This window comes from Lotus japonicus, chromosome 3 (genome assembly GCF_012489685.1).
Source record: "Lotus japonicus ecotype B-129 chromosome 3, LjGifu_v1.2".
NCBI classification, from domain to species: Eukaryota; Viridiplantae; Streptophyta; class Magnoliopsida; order Fabales; family Fabaceae; genus Lotus; species Lotus japonicus.
Genome location: NC_080043.1, coordinates 24,917,405 through 24,942,182, shown reverse-complemented (window position 1 = coordinate 24,942,182; position 24,778 = coordinate 24,917,405). Strand labels below are relative to the sequence as shown.

The window sequence follows — 24,778 nt, the reverse complement described above, 5'->3', positions numbered from 1 at the left end:
CTCCACCAAAGAGTTGAAGTCAATTTTGGAATCCCAAATTGAGGTCACATCATCCGAGGATAAATCCTCGAATTCTTTCAGCAAGCTTTTCCAGCAAAGGGGTGGTGTACTTGACGAACAACCTTTGTTCACCACAACAGATTCGCCCCTGTTCATGAACTTTTCCAGCGAAGTTTGGTTCGAAGCTTTGCTTTTGACAGAGGCAGGATCTTCATTTTTATTTTTCTTTTTTGAGGGGCGGCCCGATTCAGTACCAGAGTGGCTGGTGTCATGATCGATCGAAGATTTCCCGGAGTTTCTTTTCTCGCGGGCAGCCTGTTGTTCGCGGCGAAAACGAAGGATGTCTTCCTCAGTTAGGCGAGCCATTGTTCCTGCGAATAAGTGAAAAGAATTAGAACTTAAGAAGATTTTTTATATGATTTAAGAAAGGGGCGAAATAAGTTAAGATGCCTTACCAACGTATTTACCCACTTCATTCTTAGAGAGGGCAACCATAAAATCTGTAAGGTTCCAGCCTAGGCCAGATAGAAGGTTGCAATCTACTAGTTCTTCTGGGGTAAGAGCATCATCAGGAATTTTGATGATGCCCTCGTATTGGTTCGTCCAATAGAAGGGAAATCTTGGGCTTCCATCGGCAAAATAAAATATATCTTTGCAGGCATCAGACTCGCGAAGTTTAAAAAATTTACCTTTGAAGTGTTTGTAATGGCTTTTGTACAAGGTGAATAATCCTAAACCCCTAGCGGTGGCAAGTGAGACATATTCGCCCCTCACATTTCGTCCACATGTTTCAAAAAAGTAAAAAAATTTGTTGTTGGTGGGTACGATGTGTAAGGTTTGACACAGGACTTCAAAAGCTTTTAGGTAAGCCCAGGCGTTGCCATGAAGCTGAGTAGGGGCAACGTTTAGGAGGGTTAGGACAGAGCAGGTAAAGTCAGAGAATGGCAGGTTGTATTTTAGATCGGAGAATAAACTTTCGAATAGATAGGTGAAGTTTCGCCCTTGACCATCTGCTTTCCCAAAACAACATGGTTCATCAGGGGCGTAGGGAATTATGTCCAAGTGGGCATCTAGGCCATCTTTCCTAAAGTTGTATTTAGTGACTAAATCAATGACAGCTTTTGGGGTACAAATTTTAGAAAATTGTTTTTTGATTTTGCTAGAAACCCATAGAGAATCAGCGGAAGACGGAGTGGTAGAGGCAGAAACTTCTCTACGTGTACGTTTAGTGACCATTTTTAAAGGGTTCCTGAAAGTAGAAGTTTCAAAGTGTGAGATGAAGACAGAAATTAGGTTTGAATTTCTGGGTTTGAAATGCAAAACATTGTTGTTGGGTTTCTAGGTTCAGTAGGATAAAATGTTCATTAGAGGCTCAAAAGCTCAAACGCAGAATTAGAAATGCAAAAGTTAAAAGAAGAAAAGAGGGTGAAATTTACCTTAGAAGGATGGAAGCTTGGACGATTTCTGGGAATTTTGTTGGTGAATGCAGGGAGAAGCGTTGAAGGTTGAGCAAACTCAGTGGGAAATAGCAAGGTTTCTACTACCTTGAGTGATTAGAGAGAATGTGGGTAAGAAATGTGAAAGTGAAAGTGTGAAGAAAGGGGGAAAGCGTTGGACTTTATATAGAAGGGTAAGAAAAGGTGAAAAGGTGAGTTGAAAGTGTGAGTTAATTATGGAATTAAATGCTAAGCAGACGCGTCCTTTCGCGTGTGTACTCAAAGGACAGAATTTGACGTTTGGATTCGGGGGGCACGTTGGTCCAAGATCTGATTTTGAAGGGATGTGATCCGTGGTGATTTTGAATTGAAAGGACATTTTAGTCCGGTACATGTGACATTTCAAAGATGAGTAAAAGTTTCATAGAGTAGAAGGGGTGTTTTGGTCCGGGAGGTGTACATCGAGAAAAGGTTGTGACTTTTTGTATGCGAATTTAATTGTTTAATCATATTTATGTGTGTACTTTGATGATGGGGTTAGGGAGCTTTAAAGACGCATGATAGCATTTGTGGCACAAGTTCCCAAGTATTTGCAGATATCTCGTTGATGTAATTATAGCAAGTAAAGCAATGATGATTTTTGCCACAGTAAGGGCATAAGAAGTGACAGGTAAAGAGATTTGACCAGTTTGATTCAACATGCAAAGACAGGAGATACGGGAAGAGTTAGTCTGATGTGATTGTCGTTATCTGTTTCCATTTAAATGTATGTACGAATGTTATGAATTGTACGCCCATTTTAGTTACTTTATAAACGTTTTACAGATTGTGGGCTGATTAAAGACACTTTCGTCTTATTCTAAGTCTTAGGGTCTTGTGGGCTTGTGATCTAACATGGGCGCACCAATTCATAAGACACTTGGGCTGATCACTTTGTATATCTAATGGGCCGGGCAACCCATGGTTCGTTCGGACCAAAACCCATGCTATAAATAACAGGCACCACCCAAGCGGTAGGGGGACCTATCATTTTACGCATTTGACTTGTCTTGTTTACTTTGTGTTCGCTCTCTATTTTGATTAGCCCGCTCAGTGGTTCCATACCGGAACAATTCCTAATACGGCTTATCAATTAACCTCTAATATTTCTAATTTCTAAACATTTAACTCATTTACCAAGCTAATCAAATATCCTTAAAGTAGCTTAAAAATGTTGCCAAACACAATCAAAAAAATTAAACGGGTAGCGAGTATTCCCTTCCAGCGACATAACGTCGGATACAAATATTGCCATCGAAAGTTACTTCATTCAAAATTCAATATATCGTTGGCCAATTTTCTCTTCAAAATTCAGGCCTTTAAAGCATTGTTAGTCAGTATTTTTAACATGCGACCTGAATCCCGAGAGCTCGACTTATTCCAGTCTACATGAACAATATTTCAAGCTTTGAAAAAGAACACAAATGAAGAAAAATCAGAAGGATCTTTGCATTCCTTCTGGTTAAAGAATGACTTGTTGGTTGAAGTAATAACAGAAGAAGAGCCTTTGTAGCCATATGGTAAATGAATGAAATAGAGAAGTTTTGGGAACAAAAAGGAAAAGAAACATGAGCATTTGATATTAAGCCAGCCACAAAATTTAATCATCATCCCAATGCTGATCTTGTCATCTCATATGCTAAGAAGACAATTGCATTTGCAGGAATACTTCGGGCCATTGCAGGACCAAAACCTTTATAAAGGCCTTTGAACCCCTGTGTAGCTTGAATCTTTCTGAAAGCATCTAATGAGCCATAAAACTTTGGGTTTTTGTAGTCATCTACTTGAATCACACTTTTAACAACATCAGTTGGGTAAACCAGCAACCAGAAGGAAGCTCCAGCCAAGCCTCCTGCAACAATCAGAGAACCTCTACCTAGTCCAGAAGTATCAGTGCCTCCTGCAATCCATTGATTTATTGCTTCATATACACCAAACATGATAGCATTTCCAGGTATCTCACGTGCCATGGTGGGAACCAAGCCCTTGAAAAGACCTTTTGTGCCTCCCTCTGACCGGAGAACCTGCCTGGCCACATCCATGGATCCTCCGTACTTAACAGCCCCATCAGCTGCTCCGGAGCCACCAAGTGCACTTTGTGCTTGCAACCTGATGATGATATTCATCATGGAAAAAATATTAAGATCAACACATATTTTGAGTAACAGATATGATCCTGTTTAGATACAGGCTAAAGAACACTTATTAGAGCCTATCTACTAAAAAATGCACAGAATAAACTTTAACAAGTGCTCTTTAGTCTGCACCCGAAGTTGCTCTATGTCATCAAGACTAATCTGCAGAAGGAATTCATTCAGCTTATTCTCATGGCAGTGTGGTTTATGTTATTAGTGAGAGAAAGAATTTTGTTTGTTAAACCTAGACAAGAGATGCTTTGTAGGGAAATGAACAAAAACAAATGTATTGGAAGCAATTATTTACATGCTAGTTGAATAATTTGTTGTTTTTCATAGAAGTCTGAATCCATGACATTTTATAAAGGAGCCCCAATCGTATGAGGACATAGGGGAGTACATGAACATCGAAGGGCAAGGACCGGTCTTTTATATCACCTTCAATGCTTCTTTGGCCTTCTTGGTCCTTGTCCTTCAAGTTTCATGTGCCCACCAAGGTAGTAAGGATCGGGATCTGGATCGTAAGATCGTAAGATCCTACGATCTGCAAGGGCAATTTTGATCTGGATCGTGATCAGGATCGTAAATCTAGTGGATCGTATTAGGATTGAGATCTTTGAAGTAGGATCTTCGGATCTCGATCCGATCCTACTTTTAATGGATCAGATTTTAATTGTGTTTATTTTTTATATTTTCTGGTTTGGCCCACTAATTTACCCAGTAGTCAATACTCATTTACCCACTCATTCCAAACCTTAGTTCTACTTTAAATTAGAAATAGTCAATAATCATTTACCCACCCGTGTTCTAAATTTCTTATGGTGAATCAAGAGTAATGTTTTGGATATGTCTTATACTATTATGTTATTTTAATTAACTTATGTGGATATATCATTATGTCTTTACTCATATTTTAAGAAACATAAGAATTTGTGTTTCTTATGGTTGATCATGAATAATTTTTGTTCTATATGTAACTTTTTGTATATGTGTATTTTATTAAATAAATATTTGCGTTTTTTTTAGGATCTTACGATCCAGATCCCGATCCTCCGATCTTCGATCTCTTATCCCCACTCTCGATCCTACGTGGGATCCCGATGTTGACTACCTTGGTGCCCACAATGTCCTCTTCAAAATCTATAGAAGCTGATAGAAAGAAGTGGAAGAAAATGAGATTAAAAACTGCCATGACAAGAAAATCACCAACAGACCTGCATTTGATTAATTCAGTTGGGCAACGAAGAAAGGAAACAGCAACTCCAGCTCCAGCTCCACAAATAAACTGCTGACTGACTGTGAGGGGAGCACCAGGATGGGACCTCACTGTTGTTTCCATTTGTCCCCTCACTGTAAACAGGACAGCATTGAAGGTTGCTACCGTAGCAAGCGGGGCACCCATACCTTTGAATAAACCCCTCGGACCTTCAGCTGCTATTGTCTGCTTGACGGCATCAAATGCACCAGAAAACTTGGGAGGCTGACCGGGGAGTAGTGTAGGCTGGCTTTGGAGCTTGACCTTGATGGTGTCAAAGGGGTGTCCAACTATCAATTGTGATGCCCCTCCAACAGTCCCAGCTGCGAGGTCCTTAGCCACGTCTCCCATCTCCAAATAAAAGTTTCAAAGAAGGAAACAAAGGGTTAGATGTAGAATCCTTGAGAAAACAGCCACTTTAAACAACATTGACATAATGACAATTGACAAGTGTGTTTTGTGCTAAACTTATGGTTTACAACAGATCAAATAGCATTTTTACACTTTCAAAACACAATACCTTGGCATCTTTATTTTCTTATTGAAATTTTCATCCCCTATACAAATAAGTTGTATGTTCAAGGCATACAATTTCTTTAGTACAACTAGTGCCAGGTGCCAAGAAGTGAACAAGCTCCAATGGCCGATATTTACAAAAACAGAGATTAAGTGAAGGATAAGATTTTCAAATTATAGCATATATTACTTTTGTTTTCTAACTAGCTCAAAACTGTTCTGCAGATGTATTTTCAACCCTCAAAAACTTTCCTGTAACACACTATGGGAAAGAGTGTAAGATCAAGTTTTGATCTAGTAGTACAACTCTATGTTTTGATGATTACAAGTTAACCTTTTGATATGAACAATTGTGGTACTCTAACGTGTTTTTCTGAGTGTGCTATTTACAGGCTCTGACCTCAACTCAATCTCACACAAATCAGAAGCACTGTGTATAAAGGGTAACCCAAGCAACGCTTTCGCATTCACCATGTTCAGTATGAACAGTGGAAAAGCTTCAGAAGTTCTGAAGCTATACAAACTCTGATGTGGACTCAGTCGCTAGAAGCTCTGAAGATCCAGAAGTTCTGATAACCAAGAAACACTGAAGGTTCAGATGTTCTGATGGTGTAGAAGACTCTGAAGATCCAGAAGCTGAATAGTGGAAACTCTGAAGTCCAGAAGCAAGAAACTCTGAAGGCCATGTTCTTCCCTCTGAGTTCAGAATCAGAAGATACAATGGTCAGAGGATCTGTGCTTTCCCTCTGACTCTGATCAACCGGCTTCACAAGTTCCAATATGAAGTATTCCCCTGATCAGAAGTCTCCTAGGTTAAAAGGTCAAGTCGCTATCCAAGTACAAAAGCAAGTGTACCTTCCTGACGACCTACCTAACGTTCTCAGCCACAGCAGAAGCTGGATTTTCCAGAACTGCCCTCCAACGGTAGCATTTCCCATGCAACGCTCAACCCTAATCCTTGGAGTATATATAGAGGCTGAAGATTGAAAGAAGCGGCAAGAAAAGAAAAAGAAATACACACGCGCAAGACATATTCAAACTATTCTAAGCTTTCTTTCATCTGAAATTCATTGTGTTTACTATTAGCTTTTTAGAAGCAAATCTCTTGTAAACAATTCTTTGATAAACAGTTTGTTTAGTTCCTTTAGGAGATCAAGGTTGATCGGATCCTAGAGAAGACTAAGAGAGTGAATCTTAGTGTGAGCTAAGTCAGTGTAATTGTTAGTCACTTGTAGGTTTCAAGTGCAGTTGTAACTCTTACCTGATTAGTGGATTGCCTTCATTCTAAGAAGGAAGAAATCACCTTAACGGGTGGACTGGAGTAGCTTGAGTGATTTATCAAGTGAACCAGGATAAAATCCTTGTGTGCTTTTCTATCTCTTATCTTTAGCACTTAAGTTCTCGAAAGATTTGTCAAAATCTTTAAGGTGGAAGTTTTGTTCTGAAAACGTTATTCAAACCCCCCCTTTCTACCGTTTTTCATACCTTCAAAGAGGAAGAAGAGAAAGCAAATGTTGAAATCCAACTTCATGTTTGAGGTAGAAAATTCTGAAAGTATAGTACATTGATGCATATATTCATACTGATATCAACTATATTTTTATAAACTTGACAAGTGGAAAAGTTCAGTATATAACAGTTCTAGATCAATATTAAGTGTTCTCATTTTTTTAAGGTATCACACAACCGACAGCTATCAGACTAATCCACTCAAGGCTCAGAGACCACATCAAATTAACTGGGTAAGCCTCTCCCAGCAATTCATTCCCCATGCACACCAATTCATACAAAATGTTGAATTTTCTTAATCACAAGATTAGAGTCAAGGTGTTGAATAGGGACACTATTTGTAAAATCAAACAATTGAAACCCCGATTACTTACTAGAGCTGAAGCAGAGTCCCAAAGAATCAGTTGAAATGTACGGAGAAAAAGACCAGAATCTCAGAGATGTTATTTTCTATGAGAATCTGATAGGAAACAAAAACATTGATGTATCCGTTCCGAACAAGGGCTCGTTTGGTGGTCTGGGCAGGATGGGATATGACAGGATAATAATCGTATCCTGTTGTTATCTGTTGTTTGTTGCGCCAGCAGGATATGATAACACTATCTTATCTCTTATCATAACACTTATCATTTCCAAATTAATTTATTTTATTATTATATAATTTATATTTTATAATAATATTAAAAAATAAAAAATAAAAAATTAATTTAACTAAAATAAAAAATAAATAAAATTATTATTCATAAATAGTCAAATAGACTACTCACTTACAAATATTGATTTATTAATAGTAATAGACTAATTTAATATTTTCATCTCCTATTATTTAAAAACTATTTATCTACTTATATAATAATTTAAATATAAAATACTTTTGAAATAATAATATTTTTAATTTAGTTAATTTTTATTATTCATCACGTGGCACAACTCACAATTAAGTGAAAACAAATTGGTTACAAATATTGATTTTCTTAATAGTAATAGACTAATTTTCTATTTTCATCTCATATTATTTAAAATTATTTATCTACTTATATAATAATTTATCATTTAAATATAAAATACTTTTGAAATAATAATATTCTTACTTTAGTTAACTTTTATTGTTAATCATCACGTGTCACAAAGAAGTGAAAACCAATTGGTTAATTACATAATTTTATTTAAAATATAGACTATCTTCAAAACAATAAAATAATCTAATTAATAAAATTTAAATTAATTTTAGTTATTTTAAAATATAGACTCATTCATGAAAATGTATAAAAATTTAATTCTAATAAAATGATTAATTTTTAAATGTATTTTTTATTCAAACATAAATTTGATACATTTTTCCTTATCATATCTCGTCTTTATCATGTCCACGCCAAATACATGATATGATAAAAGTCTATCATGCTCTTATCATATCATATTGCTATCATGTTCACATATCATATCCTATTATATTCTATTCTGACCACCAAACGTGTCCTAAAGTTTAAAGGGATGAGATAATTACGTGTCATTTCTGAAAAATTGTAGACGATCATTAATATTTTTATTGGTGTATAAAATCTATGTATAGTATATTAGGCATAGCCCTTCTCTCTCTTGAGTGAAGCAGCAAGGAGAGTGGCTGAGATTGGGGCTTCAATTCTGATTCCGAATCAATCTTCACCATTTCTAGCAAATCCACGTTTCATCCACATCTCTCTTCGTTTGTCCTATTCATAACTTTCTTGTGGTTCTGAGATTCACTTTTATCATCACGATCTCACCAATAATCAATAATCAATAATACTATTAAAAGAGTAAAGGTTCAAAGGACCAAATGCTGATGTGTCGCAACCACAAGCATTCTGCTCTCTCATGCAATCTTAGATTTAGTGGAATTCCACATGGCATTCTACAAGCTCTTCTCTCCTTTTTACTATACACGTGGCATTTCTTTCTTTTTCTGTTTTTTTATCAAGCTCCACTCACCATTCTCTCTCACCTACTCTTTCCTCTTCTCCTTTCAGAATTTTTGAATTTGAAATTCAAATTTTTTATATTTCCAATGTGCATACCATTATGCATAGCATTAAGTCCATCTATACCCTTCTTCTATATTCATCTCCACCGTCTATACTGGCCAATTATCTGCAGTGTGCACAGCTCCCATGGTATTGCTTTGAATTTTTTCTTTTTGAAAGAAGGTGCTTTGAAACTTGAAAATCAAAATTGTGTTTTCATCTAATCTGCCCACTATATTTAGAGGAAAGCTCATCTGACCATAGCTCCCTCCTCTCTCGCCAAAGCTCTACCACACCAGGGAACTTGCGTTCTCCTTCTCCGACCTCCTCCTCCGCTCCCAGCCTGAAGCAACTCCATCGTCTTCATCCTCCTCCGTGAATCGGTTCTCTCCACTGCCTCCGATCTCATCATCAGCACCACCCGTGGTAACATTATTAGTTTATCACTCCTTTGATTTTGATTTTGTTTCCTGGACTAGAATGCACTAATCTGATTCTGATGTCGTTTTGGATTGTTGCATTGAATCAGTTGTGGAATTCACGAGATTGACAGTGACATCGCCGAAGAACATCAATCGCACGCACGACTCCTGGGATTAGTTTGGAAATAGATCCCTTTCTTATATCTTCTCTCCACTGTCTCACTCACCATCGCATTCTCCTGCACTTCTCCCTCTTCCCACCCATCTTTCTCCAACAATTATTTTTAGGGTTTAGTGTTTCATTTGCAATCCCAGAGGATTTAGAAGCCTCTCTCTTCTTCATCTTCACATCTACCATGACGATGATAAATTCCTTCTTCAACTAGCTTTATTCATCTCCTCCGTCGCCCACCTTCCCCACGCCAATAACTCCTCCTCCTTTGTCTGACCTCCTCAAGACCCAACCCCAGCCGCCCCATCCTTTTCTCCTCTTCCTTCTTCATCTTTCATCAGGTACGAGCTCACTAGGGTTGTCGCCGGAAATCGCCTCCAGTGGCAGAGAACGACGGTGAACGGCGGAGCAAGGTAAATTTCAACCTCTATTTTCATTATAGGTCGTTTCTCCCACCATTCATATTACTAGCTTTTTCTTATCATCATTATTAATTTGGGTTTTAATAACAGGTAACTTCTCCATGCTCGCCCACAGCTTCCTAGGGATGACCTTGAAGATTCCAGTTTTAGATAAAGGTTATGAGGAATAAGTTGATTGGAGAGGTAAGCCAACATAGAAATAGAAACTGTTTCTATTTCCATTTTAAATTTTGGTTTTCTTTCAGTTTGGTTTTAGGTTTATAGAACTTGAAATACATATGTGAGACCTGCTGTGCATTGGGTTTTGTTATGATTTCTCCAGCTCCTTGGAATACAAATATGTTCATGTTAATCTAACTAGGGTTAATCCTCTAATTAGTCCCTGTGTTTGTGTCGCCGTCTGAAATTGGTCCCTCCCCGGAAAATTTGAAAATGTGAGTCCTTGCGTTTGGAAAGTGTGTGGAGCAGGTCCTCGCCGGAGTTGGGAGCTCCGGCGAGTGATGACTAGGCTTGCTGACTGGATAATTTTATCTGACGTGGCATAAAAAATTAAATAAAAATTAAATTAAAAAATTTAAAAAATCCCTTAATTAATTAACTTACCCTAATTAATCATAATCCTAATCCAAATACAATCCCTATTCCTAATTTCACCCCAATTTTCAGATCATAAGAAGTAAAATTAGGGTTCATGCTATCCCAATTATCTTTTTCTCATCACCCCCTTCGATCCTCTTTCTCCTCATCCCTCCCATCGACATAATCCCTCTGCTATCTCCTTCCCTGCGATCTCCATCCCTCCTGCGATCTCCATCCTCTCTTCTCCTCATCCCTCCCATCGATCCTCTGCTTCTCCTCTCTAGTGCTCGTGTATCTCCTCTCTTTGATCTACAGTGGTGTGTTCTCCTTCAACTGGATCTTATTAGACATGAATGGTTCTTCTGCATCCTCTTGTCGTTCCAGGCATCAAAGTGCAGGTGGTAGGGCAAAATGTCAATGTGGAGTTCCTCTAATGCTCTACACTGCTGGTACTCGTGAAAACTCAGAAAGGAGATTTCTTAGGTGCAAAAATTGGCAGGTAAGTTGGTTGTCACTTATATATCCAATTTGCAGCCATATGTGTGTGTTATGCCTAAATCCCCTATCAACACTGACTTTGTTTAAATCTTCAGCTTCCAGGCACATGTGATTTCTTTTTTTGGATTGATGATCCACTTGAAGGTAGAGAACCAGTTATACCGCATGTAGATGCTGAGACAATGAGTTCTGAGATTGGCAATTCATCAAACCACAACTCTGTGCACCATGTTCCTAATTTGATAAAAAAAATGAAAAAGCTGAAGAAGAAACTTGAAGTAGAGAGATTTCAGAAGAATGTTGCAAGTGTGATTGCTTTGATGTGTTTTTTAGTGACAGTGTGGTGTTTATGTAAGGGGAGGGTTTAAAGTGACAGTTTTACTGGAGAAAATGTAAGGGGAGGGTTTGATTTGTCTGTTGTTTTGTGGTACTGGAAAAAATGTAATGAGAGGGTGTGATTTCTGTCCTACTTGATGTATGCAGATGTTAATGAAATTGAAAAAGAGTTGTTGTGAAATTTATTTCTCAATTTGAGTTCATACCTCACTCACCAAACACATTTATCATTGAATCCTCATTAAAATGACAACAAGTACAGAAAAAGAAATTGAATGCATAATTCAAATGAGACCATGATTTTGGAACCATGAAATTGAATACATAAAGTGTGGACATGCTGCACACTGCTCATTGTTTGGACAAATCTGACAGAGCATCTTAAACAGGGTTTCAACAAAAAAGACACTTATAATAATAGTCTTGGTCATAGTATGTGGTCCATAATCCCCACCCCCCATAAATATTACAAAAAATCAGACCCTAGTGGCCATGTGGTCCAAATTCTGCTGAGATTCCTTGCTTTTTCCCACTATGCAAAAGTCATCTCTTCATCTAAGGGCTTTGTCAACAACACCACTGCACTGTGTAGGTAGAGCATCTCCATCTACCATAGCTTGTTCTTCATTGGGCATGGGGGTCTCTTGTGCTTCAACTGCAACTGCTACACTCTCCATCTGACCTTGGAAATTTGAGGTAGAAGTGCTTGCACCTCCATCAAAAGTGATTCCAGAAAACTGCTTGCTTTTGGTGCCTTTCCCCTTCTCAGATCTGGGAACCTCTACTACTTTTTCTTTCTGAAATAATTTAACAAGGTTAGTTTCACAGTTAATCCTTTGTTTATCACTACAAATCCAAAATAGGGATAGATCAATGCCTGTTTTCCAGAATTCACAAGCAGTGTGGCAGGGGCAGGAGTATTCACAGGTTCCCTTATAACAACCCCAGGCAGAGAAGGGGGTTGGACCTGTGGGATGTTCTTGCAACTGTTTTTGTAGTGGCCATATTGTTTGCATTTACTGCACTTTCTAAAACCTTTCTTCTGAAAATATTATGCACACCAATATTCACAAACAATAAAATATGCATTAGTTTTCAGGCTTATACATATGCATAGTATTAGGATATAAGATTAATTACCAACACATATGTAATACCTTTGCTTTGTTCTTATCAACTGCAGGTTCATCAGTTCCAGGCACATCATTTTCTATTCCTTCTGCATCAACTTCTTCTCCAATTGTCTCCAGTATTCCCTCTAAATCTGCCTCATCATCATCTACAGCTGGGTTCTTGCATCCCTTTTTGTTGTGTCCAAACTGCTTGCACTTGCTACACCTTACAAATGCTCCCCCCCCCTCTTCAATTTGTTAGGGTTAGGGTCATCATAAGGATCCCTCCTTCTTAATTTCTTGGGCCTCCCTGCCCCTCTCTTATACAAGGGTGGCATAATACAGACAGGGTCATTTGGTGTCACAATCCACTGGTTAGGACCAGGCAGTGGTGTGATATAGTTTTCATATGTTGCCCGGAAAGCAGCCCTCTTATAGCAGTCTTCAACATAATCCTTAGGGTCATGGCGGTGGAAATTAATTGCACAAACTGCATGTCTGCAAGGAAATCCATTCAGCTCCCAAAATCCACAGCAACATTTCTTGGCATTAATATTAACAACATGCCTCTCTGAACGGTCAGAATGTCGAACTTCATAAGTAGCTGCACCTACAGTCCTAGGGATCCAATTCTTACACTTTCCAGCTTCAAATGCCATTCTCTGTAAGGGTCTTGGCATAATCTGTCCACTGTGCTTTCTGAGCTTCTCCATCATAATTGGAAATCTCCCCATGACATAGGTTCTTATCCACTCCATCATAGTTAGTATAGGTTTGTCTCTGGCCATCAAAATAGCTGCGTTGAAGGACTCGGAGAGGTTATTCATGACAACATCACACCTTGGGTAGATGCTAAATGCATGTCTGCACCATGAGGATTTAGGTTTGTCCATCAACCATTCATAGGCTATTGCATTATGCTGCTTAATCAAGTCCATTTTCTCCCTCCATGCTCCTTCATAGGTAGCTTTGGCTGCTGCCATCATCAAGTTCCTAAGAAGGACTCCACCACCAAACTTGTTCTTTAAATTGGCATATAGATGCCTCACGCACAATCTGTGATCACAACCTTGTAGAAGCTCTTCTTTGAACACCTCCATCAAACCCTGAGGAATAATTGAATAAGCATTAGAGAGTATATTGCAACTCAGTAGCTCCATCTATTTCTTCAGTAGCCAATTTCTTTCCTTTCCATGCTTTATATCTTGTAATCCCAGTCCCTAGATTGATTCTAAAGTCATCAACAATCTCATTTGTGGTTATTTTGTTTGCTATCCTCACCTTGTTCAACAATTTCTTCTTTACAAATTTAACAGTGGCAGACTTGTTGTCAAACACCCTGGCACATGTGTGTTCATCTATAAGTGTTTTGATTCTATATGTCTGCTTGTTCCCAACCTTACTACATAACATGACAAATGGACACCCATCAGTTTTGCATACCACCCTACACCTTAGCTATCATTTTTCTTGAAGCTAAATTCCCTACCACATGCAACAGCATGGTCAGCTAGAGCATCTTTGAACTCTTGTAGGGAACAGAAGTCCATCCCTAGTTTGAATCTGAAATCTGCATTGAGATCCTCTTCATTGAACCTTGGAAACTTTCTTCTAGGAAGTTCTTCAAGGTCACTATCAGTTGGAACACTTTCTAGGTCCTCACTCTCATAGCCTCCATCATAGTCTGGATCATCCCCCTTACCTTGGAGCATCATTTGGTTGATATGCTCATTCAACAGTGCCTCTGCCTCAACAAAAGTTGAGTTTGGAAACCCATCTTCATTCCCTAGGTCTCTCTCTTCTTCACTGTCTTCAAGCCTTATGTTTTCCTCAGAAATGTCACTGCCACTATCACTGTTTTCTCCATCTTGGTTGGGAATATCAGAAATCAAATTCTCAGCTTTAGGACTTTTCTCACCTTCTTTCTCAGCATTATTCTCAGTTTCATTCTCAGCAACTTCAGGACTTTTCTCAGCTCCATTCTCAGCAGTATTCTCAGCATTACTCTCAGCAACTTGAACTTCAATCCCAGTTTCATCATTCACTTCATCAAAAACTTCAGGGACAATATCTGGGAGGACAACATCATTCCGGGACTCATCATCATCAGACAAAACAATAGTTATACTCTGGCCCTCATTGTTTGTCTTTCTCATCACTGCTTGCAGTCTATGTGACTTCCTCACAGCCTTGGTTTTACCTTGGTTTTTCTCCTTTTCCTTTTTTCCACCAAGCACAAAACCAGGGACACCTTTAGTCTCAACAAACAGCAAAGCTTCATTGTAACCATTACTAGTAGCATACTTAGCTAATTCCATAGCATCGTTGTCAGTCTTGTACCTCCTGAATTTGTGTTCAGCAATATCCTCAACATTTACCCACCATAGATCAAACTCTTTGTAACCCAATTTATGGACAAGATCCACAGTATCAAGGAAGGACCATCTATCCTCATCCATATCACTTAGCACAGTTCTACCACCACCAAAGTAGTGCCAATAAGGAGAAGTACCAAACCACCCACCATGCCGCACAGCCAAAGAAAACACCATCCTGAAACAATCATTGTTCAGTCAAACAAACACCAAAAATAGCAACCCAAGAACCAAAGCATCCAAACCAAATCAAACCCACCCAAGCAATCCTTACACCTAATAACGATATACACAACGAAGATGCAAACGACATACACAACGAAGACGCAAAGAAGAAGCAAGCTTACCTCAGTTCAAACGCGAGCTCCCAACTTCGACTTCGCCTTCTCACAGTTGCTTAAACTTGCTGCAATGGTCGACGAACTTGATTGATGAGATACGAGTGAGAATGTTGATGCAAATGGATGAAGATGAGATGCGAGAGAGAGCCTTGAAGCTGAGATACGAGTGACAAGGTTGAAGATGATTAGGGTTTGAAATTAGGATCCTGGGTTAATTGAGGGGGGAATTGTGGATTATTATTGGGGGGAGTAATTGAATATGTTTTAGTAAGTTAATTAGGAATAGGGATTGTATTTGGATTAGGATTATGATTAATTAGGGTAAGTTAATTAATTAAGGGATTTTTTAAATTTTTTAATTTAATTTTTATTTAATTTTTTATGCCACGTCAGATAAAATTATCCAGTCAGCAAGCCTAGTCATCACTCGCCGGAGCTCCCAACTCCGGCGAGGACCTGCTCCACACACTTTCCAAACGCAAGGACTCACATTTTCAAATTTTCCTGGGAGGGACCAATTTCAGACGGCGACACAAACACAGGGACTAATTAGAGGATTAACCCATCTAACTATTATATTTACTTCATCCTTTAGTCGTGGTACTCCATGTCAGAATTAATTCTCTTATCTTACATATATGATTTGGTTGTTGAAGTAGGACCAAAAGCAAATGAGAGATTAATCAACATTGGAGCTGAGGAATAGCAGAAGTTCTTGATATCCAGATTTTCCAAACAATGTTCATGTTACTGAATTTTATTTACTGTGTGATTTTTTTTTTTTAATTTTTGAAGTTCTGATTTTTGTTAGTTTATTCACTGCAACTTCTAATACCTTTTGATGGCACACTGCAACTTCTAATATGTCCAGGACTTTAGGTTTTCAATACTAGATTACGCTCCCAAGTGATTTTACTTGGTAGAGATAACTAGGTCAGCGATTACGGAACTTTAGATATTCGCAATGGTACAATTGCAGTGTACTTTGACTAGCAATGTGGTTATAATTTTTTCCTTTTCTTGCTTTTCTTAATTACTTGGTATTTTTCCTCTTATGTGTATCAGTTATTGCATGGTGGAGCTGATTGTGGTTTGGAGCGTTAGTTTATGTATGAAGTGTTGTCTTTCTTACTGCTCTCAAACATTAACTCATCCAACAGATGGAATGTTCCTTATAGAAATTGATGTAATTGTTTCAATGATTGTTAATTTAATTTTTGAAATAAATTTAGGATCTTAATGTCGAGTTTGTTAACGCTGAAAATTCCAATGCTGTGGAGACGTCTAATTCTCCTGCTGTTGACTTGAGTTCGGATACTCAGCGAATCTCTCATGTCCCTTCTGATCCAACTCCAAAAGTTAAAGTAAATTTTTTACAAGTTATAAATATTCTTCTTAAATTTATGTTTATTATTAGGCTTATTAGCACTTTTAGTCCCCTACGTTTCTCATATGTGCAAATGGGATCCCCAAACTTTAAAAATAGCATTTCGCTACCCCGACGTTTACCTCCGTCAACACTTCTGGTCCCCATACAGTTTTCTGTCAAAAAACTAACGGTTTCGGGGACCAAAAGTGCAATTGAACCCAAAAATTAATTTAAAAATTAAAAAAATTGAAAGTCCAAAAAAACCCTTGATCTTCATCTTCTTTCTGCATCATCTTCAAACTCAAAACTGAGATTGACACAAAATCTATTCTCTAATAGCACTTCCCCACCCTCAACCACCACTCTTCCTCCTCCTTCTTCACCCATCACCACCTGAAACCCAGAAAATACAGAACAAACCCAGAAAATATTTTCCCCCAAATCTCATCAACACACATCAAATTCCCAGAAATTGATGTATGCTCAGATCTGGAGAGATTATAGAAGATCCGATGAACTCTAGTCAAAAGCAAGCGAGATTGCGCTACTCTTCACTTTTTCACCCACCCTGCTCTTGAATGGCTTGGCAAGAATTAGTTCTTCAAGCATGGTAGGTTTGGGTGGGTCTTGCAGCTCTTTCTCATCGCAGGTCTTCAATTCGTTCAGCGTAGAGAGGAAAATCACTCTCTGCCTCTCTATAAATATCATTCCCAACGAATCTTAGAGATCTGTGAATTTATCACTAGCTCCGTGTTGTTTTGTTGTATTTGGTTATTTGCATAATTGCATCTGACTCCATCTGGGCATATCTTTATAATATTATCCTTTGATCTTTTAAATAGAATAAGTTGGAATCTTTATTGCTGATTGTGTGAGAGAGATATTAAGGTCTTTGTGTGTGGTTGTGTGCGAGTATGTTTGGGTGGGTTATGGTCTGAACTCTGAATCTCTTTTTTTTCTCGTATGTATATGAGGATGAGGATGAAGGAGATAAAGAATTAAAGATGTTTGTGAGATGAAAAAGAGGATGAAGATGATTTTGATTTTTAATATTAGAGAAAATTATGAAGATGATGGAAGAAGAAGAGGGAGATGATGAATTTTCTGGGTTTTTTTTATTTTTTTAATTATTTGTTTTGGTTTAATTACATATTTGCCCTTAAAACCGTTAGTTTTTTGACGGAAAATTGTCCGGGGACCAAAAGTGTTGACGGAGGTAAACGTCGGGGTAGCAAAATGCTATTTTTAAAGTTTGGGGATCCCATTTGCACAAATGAGAAACGTGGGGGACCAAAAGTGCTAATAAGCCTTATTATTAAGTTCTCTTTTGTGAATTGATATTTATGTATTCTATTTTAGATTGTTGGAGATAAGTCTGCAAAACTTGATATGACCCTAAGAGAGATTGAACCTGTTGGTGAATTGGACATCAATAAGTCTGCTGATTCCGATGGTTCCAGTGGCGAGCAATCTCCTCGAGCTACTGTTGTTCCTCTTGCTTGCATTAGTTCAACTAAGAAATCTACTAAAATGTATTTGAAGTCTAAGGAAAAGGTTTATAAAAGATATTTATGTTTTCTATTTAATTTTTACCTGGCTTTATATACAGCAAAATAATGGCATCGTTATCATGTCTCTTTTTATTGTAGATGAAGAGTGTTGGTGTTGAATCGGCTGAAGCTATCCAAGTTGCTGAAACTGCTAAAGAGCCTGAAGTGGATGTATCTGTTAAAAGCCAGATTTCCCCTCCTTCCAAGCGTCCATCCCCCCTGATGCCGAAGTTGTTGGAGTCTCAGTTGCTGGCAAGAAACCCCTGAAAGCTATGAAAAAGGAGAAGATCTGAAGACTGTTTTGTGTTGTGTTGGCTGTTTTGATGTTTTGTTATTGTGGTTGTCTTTTCAAGCTGTTAAGTGTGTTGTTTTGTAGTCCTGGATGTTAGTTAGTTTGTCAGTGTTGTGTTTTCTGTTTTTTCAGTTTCATTTCAATCTTAATGTTCAATCTGCCTATTATTAGTATGTTTTGGGATGGCAGATTGGTTTATTCAGGTCTCTGTTTTGTTGTCTTTTGGTCCGAACGAAAATGAATTGAATGAAAGAAGTTATTTTGAGTCTCAAATTCCATTTTCCCCTGTTTGTATTATTATTAATTGTTTTTTGCAAAAAATTGTTATTCATAACCCTTATCCATTGAACAGAATACGCATGTTTAACTAAAAAAAATAGAATGATGAACTTAACTGAAATTTTATATCTATATCTTTTTAAATTCTATTTTTTTAATTAAATACCTTCTAGACGCCTATTTTTTTTTAATATCTAAGTTTTGTTGCTTACTATGCCCATAACAGTTTTTTCGTTACATTTTTCCCTTTTGATCTTATTTATTGTTCACTTCTTTATCGGTTCATGATCTCCAAAAATAAATTACAATTTTATATAGTTTGTTAGATTGAAACTCCCCATAATGAATTGATACTCTAAGTTGATAATTATTGTTTATAAGATTGATAATCCCCCAGATAATATTGATGATAATTTTAACATGGAAGGGTAAAATGAATTTTATTGTTGGACATTGGTAAGTCAGTTTTTTCCTCCTCCTTATCCTATTTTTGTTTTTAAATCTAGAAGGCAACTAATTTATTATTATTTTAATATTTATAGTTGCAGGTTTAAACTTAATTGTTAAATTGCTGTAGTAGATTGAATACGTCTATCTATCTTCGTCTTCAGTAAGTTAAATGTTTTTTTTTTAAATCGAATTTCATGTTATTATACAATATATAATGTGATTTATGTCTTTGATTTTTAATTGTAAGCTGGAGTAATTAATTCCTTTCCATTTACAATGCCCAGGTCCAAGAAAAAATAGAGGAGTTTTCCTTGAGGAATAGATTGGATCAACTAGACATCATTTTGCTGATTTATTATCAATTTTTTATATCATTCATTGCGAAACTGTGTAGAACCTCAAATTCTTTTCATAATGGAGTTGTTCTTATTTGATGGTTTATTCAATAGAATACCAGTGCATGATTTAATCTATACAGGTGTATGCTCTTCTATTCATGGCAACCGTTTAAATATTTTGGTCAATTGGTGTAAATTTATGTCTTTTTAAAAGTCGTCGTCATATTATTGCACTGATTTATACTTATTTATTTGTTTATAAAGTATGAATTGATTGATATATGCTCCCCGTGCAACGCACGGGTGAAAAATCTAGTTATTACCAAAACGTATCTTCTTTCGAAATTCCAACCCTTTTAATTACCGTCCCTCATTTTCGAAATGGATACATCGATGTTTTTGTTTCCTCTCAGATTCTCATAAATAGTGTCTGAGAGATTTTGTTCTTTTTCACTGTGCAGCATTTCACCTGATTCTTTGGGACTCTACTTCAGCTCTGGTAAGTATTGACAATTAGTGTCTCTTGTTGTGATTTGTTATTCAGTGACTGCAATGTGTTTGAAACTATGACTCAGTGTATATTTAGATATCAATTGTGTTGTGTGCAATGTAAAGAAAATGGACTATTTTGTATGAATTGATATAATAGTGACATGGGTTTGCTCTTTATATATATAACTCTTTGTATGTATGAGAACACTTCATAACCAACAACATCCAACACAATTACTAGATAGCTCTAAGGGTTAAGCATTTAGTCGAGGGTCCGATCTTGTGAGGTGTGCATGGGGAATGAATTGCTGGGAGAGGCTTACCCAGTTAATTTGATGTGGTCTCTGAGCCTTGAGGGGATTAGTCTGATAGCTGTCGGTTGTGTGATACATTGGAAAAAAATGAGAACACTTAATATTGATCTAGAACTGTTATATACTGAACTTTTCCACTTGTCAAGTTTATAAAAATATAGTTGATATCAGTATGAATATATGCATCAATGTGCTATACATTCAGAATTTTCTACCTCAAACATGAAGTTGGATTTCAACATTTGCTTTCTCTTCTTCCTCTTTCCCATAGTGTGTTACAGGAAATTTTTTGAGGGTTGAAAATACATCTGCAGAACAGTTTTGAGCTAGTTAGAAAACAAAAGAATAGATGCTATAATTTCAAAATCTTATCCTTCACTTAATCTCTGTTTTTGTAAATATCGCTCATTGGAGCTTTTTCACTTCTTGGCACTTGGCACTAGTTGTACTGAAGAAATTGTATGCATTGAACTTACAACTTATTTGTATAGGGGATGAAAATTTCAATAAGAAAACAAAGATGCCAAGGTATTGCGTTTTGAAAGTATAAAAAACCTATTTGATCTGCTGTAAAACTTAAGTTTAACTCAAACACATTTGTCAATTGTCATTATGTGTGGCTGTTTTCTCGAGGATCCTATATATCTAATCCTTTGTTGGAATTCTTTGAAACTTATATTTTGTAGATGGGAGACGTGGCTAAGGACCTCGCAGCTGGGACTGTTGGAGGGGCATCACAATTGATAGTTGGACACCCCTTTGACACCATCAAGGTCAAGCTCCAAAGCCAGCCTACACCACTCCCCGGTCAGCCTCCCAAGTTTTCTGGTGCATTTGATGCCGTCAAGCAGACAATAGCAGCTGAAGGTCCGAGGGGTTTATTCAAAGGTATGGGTGCCCCGCTTGCTACGGTAGCAGCCTTCAATGCTGTCCTGTTTACAGTGAGGGGACAAATGGAAACAATAGTGAGGTCCCATCCTGGTGCTCCCCTCACAGTCAGTCAGCAGTTTATTTGTGGAGCTGGAGCTGGAGTTGCTGTTTCCTTTCTTGCTTGCCCAACTGAATTAATCAAATGCAGGTCTGTTGGTGATTTTCTTGTCATGGCAGTTTTTAATCTCATTTTCTTCCACTTCTTTCTATCAGCTTCTATAGATTTTGAAGAGGAGATAGTGGGCACATGAACCTTGAAGAACAAGGACCAAGAAGGCCAAAGAAGCATTGAAGATGATATAAAAGACCGGTCCTTGCCCTTCAATGTTCATGTACTCCCCTATGTCCTCATATGATTGGGGCTCTTTATAAAATGTCATGGATTCAGACCTCTATGAAAAACAACAAATTATTCAGCTAGCATGTAAATAATTGCTTCCAATACATTTGTTTTTGTTCATTTCCCTACAAAGCATCTCTTTTCTAGGTTTAACAAACAAAATTCTTTCTCTCACTGATGACATAAACCACATTGCCATGAAAATAAGCTGAATGAATTCCTTCTGCAGATTAGTCTTGATGACATAGAGCATGTTCGGGTGCAGACTAAAGAGCACTTATTAAAGTTTATTCTGTGCATTTTTTAGTAGATAGACTCTAATAAGTGTTCTTTAGCCTGTATCTAAACAGGATCATAGCTGTTACTCAAAATATGTGTTGATCTTAATAATTTTTCCATGATGAATATCATCATCAGGTTGCAAGCACAAAGTGCACTTGGTGGCTCCGGAGCAGCTGTTGTGGCTGTTAAGTACGGAGGACCCATGGATGTGGCCAGGCAGGTTCTCCGGTCAGAGGGGGGGACGAAAGGTCTTTTCAAGGGCTTGGTTCCCACCATGGCACGTGAGATACCTGGAAATGCTATCATGTTTGGTGTATATGAAGCAATAAAGCAACGGATTGCCGGAGGCACTGATACTTCTGGACTAGGTAGAGGTTCTCTGATTGTTGCAGGAGGCTTGGCTGGAGCTTCCTTCTGGTTCCTGGTTTACCCAACTGATGTTGTTAAAAGTGTGATTCAAGTAGATGACTACAAAAACCCAAAGTTTTATGGCTCATTAGATGCTTTCAGAAAGATTCAAGCTACACAGGGGTTCAAAGGCCTTTATAAAGGTTTTGGTCCTGCAATGGCCCGAAGTATTCCTGCAAATGCCGCTTGCTTCTTGGCATATGAGATGACAAGATCAGCATTGGGATGATGATTAATTATTGTGGCTGGCTTAGTATCAAATGTCATGTTTCTTTTCCTTTTTGTTCCCAAAACTTTTCTATTTCATCCATTTACCATGTGGTCACAAAGGCTCTTCTTCGGTTATTGCTTCAACCAACAAGTCATTCTTTAACCAGAAGTAATACAAAGATCCTTCTGATTTATTCTTCATTTGTGTTCTTTCTCCATGCTTGAAATATTGTTCATGTGGAATGGAATAATTCGAGCTCTCAGGATTCAGGTTACATGTCAAAAATACTGATTAACATTTGCTTCAAAGGCCTGAAATTTGAAGAGAAAATTGGCCAACGATATATTGAATTCTGAATGACGTAACAGTCGATGGCAATATTTGTATCCGATGTTATGTCGCTGGAAGGGAATACTAACCAACCGTTTTAAATTTTAGATTGTGTTTGGCAATAAGTTTAAGCTACTTTAAAGGCTATTTGATTATCTTGGTAAATGAGTTTAATGTTTAGAAATTAGAATACTTAAAACTTAATATAAGAGCGCGTTTGGTACGCTTTATTAGGCATGATAGTATAAACTTATACAATACATTATGAGTTTATCCATCATTTTGTGCTAACATTGTATTGTATAAGCTTAGGCATTAATCTACTCTTATACATTAAAATGATAAATTACATAATCCACTCTATAGATGATGGGTAAGTCTAAGACTATGACATATAAGTTATTTGAAATTATTAATCTATTGTCACAACCACCACTACCATCATAACCCTCACCCATGCCACCATCCCCGCTATCGCCATTGCCATCCCACCGCTATCACCACCTCTGTCGCCATTGCCACCACCACCAACTTCACTGCCAACATCACCACCATCCACCGCCACCACTACCCTTCGCCACTGTGCGCCTACAACACTGCGACCACCACCACCACAACCAACTCCACCATCACCCTCACCACGGCCTCCACCACTACCATATCACTAAAGCCACCACCACTAGCCACCACCACCACCACCACTATAGTCCACCAAATATATCATTATACCAATTTAGGTGAAATGATAAGTTATACTATGTATGACCAAGCGTTGTATAGTATAATTTTTATCAGACCCCTATCAGGTATAATACTATCAATGCTACTATACAACATACCAAACAGGTCCTAAAAATTGTTGTTAAAACTCATGTTGACTCAGCATATTTAGTATACTACTAGCTTGTCCAAACAAAGAGTCCCTGCAAACAAATTATTTTTTTGGCATTTGAACATGTACTTGTGTTCCCATGCTTACGAAAATCTAGTCTATCTATTTCTAAATACATCGTTTGTGTTGCATATATATTCGAGTTTAACTCTAAGTTGAAAAATTAATTAATAAAATTTACTTTTGGTGAACCCCTGAATTTAATTAATAAATGATCCATCAATTTTCATTTTTAAGGATTAAAATGAAGTTTTAGTCAATAATTTACAAAAAAGATAAGAAGACGGATTGACGTACATAGTGGTTTAGCACTTCGTCTCCTAAGAGCAACTCCAATGCATGGTTGCTAGTTGGGTTGCTTAAATGCTATTCTGATGGGTCCAGACTGCCACATAGGATTTAAGCAACTCATAAGCAACTCATGCAGAATTCACTCCAGTGCACGATTGCTTATTTTACTTTTAACTGGACCCCACTATACATCATATATTTATATTTTATTTTCCACTTAAGCATGATTTAAATTTAAATATTAATTAATATTTATAACAATATAGTATATTAAAATTTTTTTTGGAACAAAGAAATTGTGTGGAAGTGAAAAAATTGTGTAAAAAACTGATATTGGCATGTTATTTATAATGGACTCATATTAATATTTTTTATTTGGGCCCAACAGTCACAAGAGTGACCAAAACGACAAAAAAAAAAGAGAAATTAGCCCATTTCAAGTCAAAACGACACCCCATTAACTCAGCATTTTCAAAACCCTACTCAAAATAGTGAAAATACACAATTACTCCTCAACCGTTCACTTTCTCCTCCATCAACGCAATTCCCTTTCTCACGGCGTCCACCTATTCCTTTCTCTCTTACTCTTCCTCTTCCTCAGATCGAAAACAACGAAGAAATCCTCCTCTGAAAGCGACGAAGCCTCCCTCCTCTTCCTCTCCTCTCAAAACGACGAAATCTCCCTCCTCGATCGAAACCTCTCCATCCTCTACCTCTCCTCTTCCTCCTCCCTCCATGTTTTCCTTCACCAAGCCGCCAGATCGAAGCCTCCCTCCTCTGAAAACCGATCGGAGCCGCCAGATGAAGGGTTGAAGCCGCCAGATCGGACATGCAAGCCTTCTCTTCCTCTCCTCTTAACA

At 37.6% G+C, this 24,778-nt stretch overlaps 3 protein-coding genes across 7 annotated transcripts; 2 read left to right on the top strand and 1 right to left on the bottom strand.

Annotated features, from left to right (window-relative positions):
• Positions 1-3,082: 3,082 nt before the first annotated feature.
• Positions 3,083-5,216, bottom strand: LOC130748847 (mitochondrial carnitine/acylcarnitine carrier-like protein). Its single transcript, XM_057602091.1, has 2 exons — positions 4,825-5,216; positions 3,083-3,584 (listed from the first exon to the last, which is right to left on the bottom strand). Exons 1-2 carry the CDS (start codon positions 5,214-5,216, stop codon positions 3,083-3,085), a joined length of 894 nt encoding a protein of 297 aa, XP_057458074.1.
• A 4,789-nt stretch (positions 5,217-10,005) lies between these two features.
• Positions 10,006-18,634, top strand: LOC130709468 (uncharacterized). 5 transcript variants are annotated; one of them, XR_009010006.1, is made up of 5 exons: positions 15,105-16,117; positions 16,216-16,259; positions 16,383-16,514; positions 17,879-18,073; positions 18,169-18,634. XR_009010006.1 is itself a non-coding variant. In XM_057558837.1 (4 exons), exons 1-4 carry the CDS (start codon positions 10,069-10,071, stop codon positions 18,334-18,336), a joined length of 519 nt encoding a protein of 172 aa, XP_057414820.1. In that variant the 5' UTR covers positions 10,006-10,068; the 3' UTR covers positions 18,337-18,634. The 5 variants fall into 5 exon arrangements, 1 of the variants encoding a protein (XP_057414820.1); XM_057558837.1 differs by lacking the exons at positions 15,105-16,117; positions 16,216-16,259 and adding an exon at positions 10,006-10,092; XR_009010003.1 differs by adding an exon at positions 10,007-10,092 and having other exon boundaries at positions 15,810-16,514.
• A 2,283-nt stretch (positions 18,635-20,917) lies between these two features.
• LOC130748167 (mitochondrial carnitine/acylcarnitine carrier-like protein) lies at positions 20,918-22,438 on the top strand. Its single transcript, XM_057601330.1, has 2 exons — positions 20,918-21,312; positions 21,922-22,438. The coding sequence occupies exons 1-2, from the start codon at positions 20,921-20,923 to the stop codon at positions 22,421-22,423; spliced, it is 894 nt and encodes a 297-aa protein (XP_057457313.1). The 5' UTR covers positions 20,918-20,920; the 3' UTR covers positions 22,424-22,438.
• Positions 22,439-24,778: the final 2,340 nt, after the last annotated feature.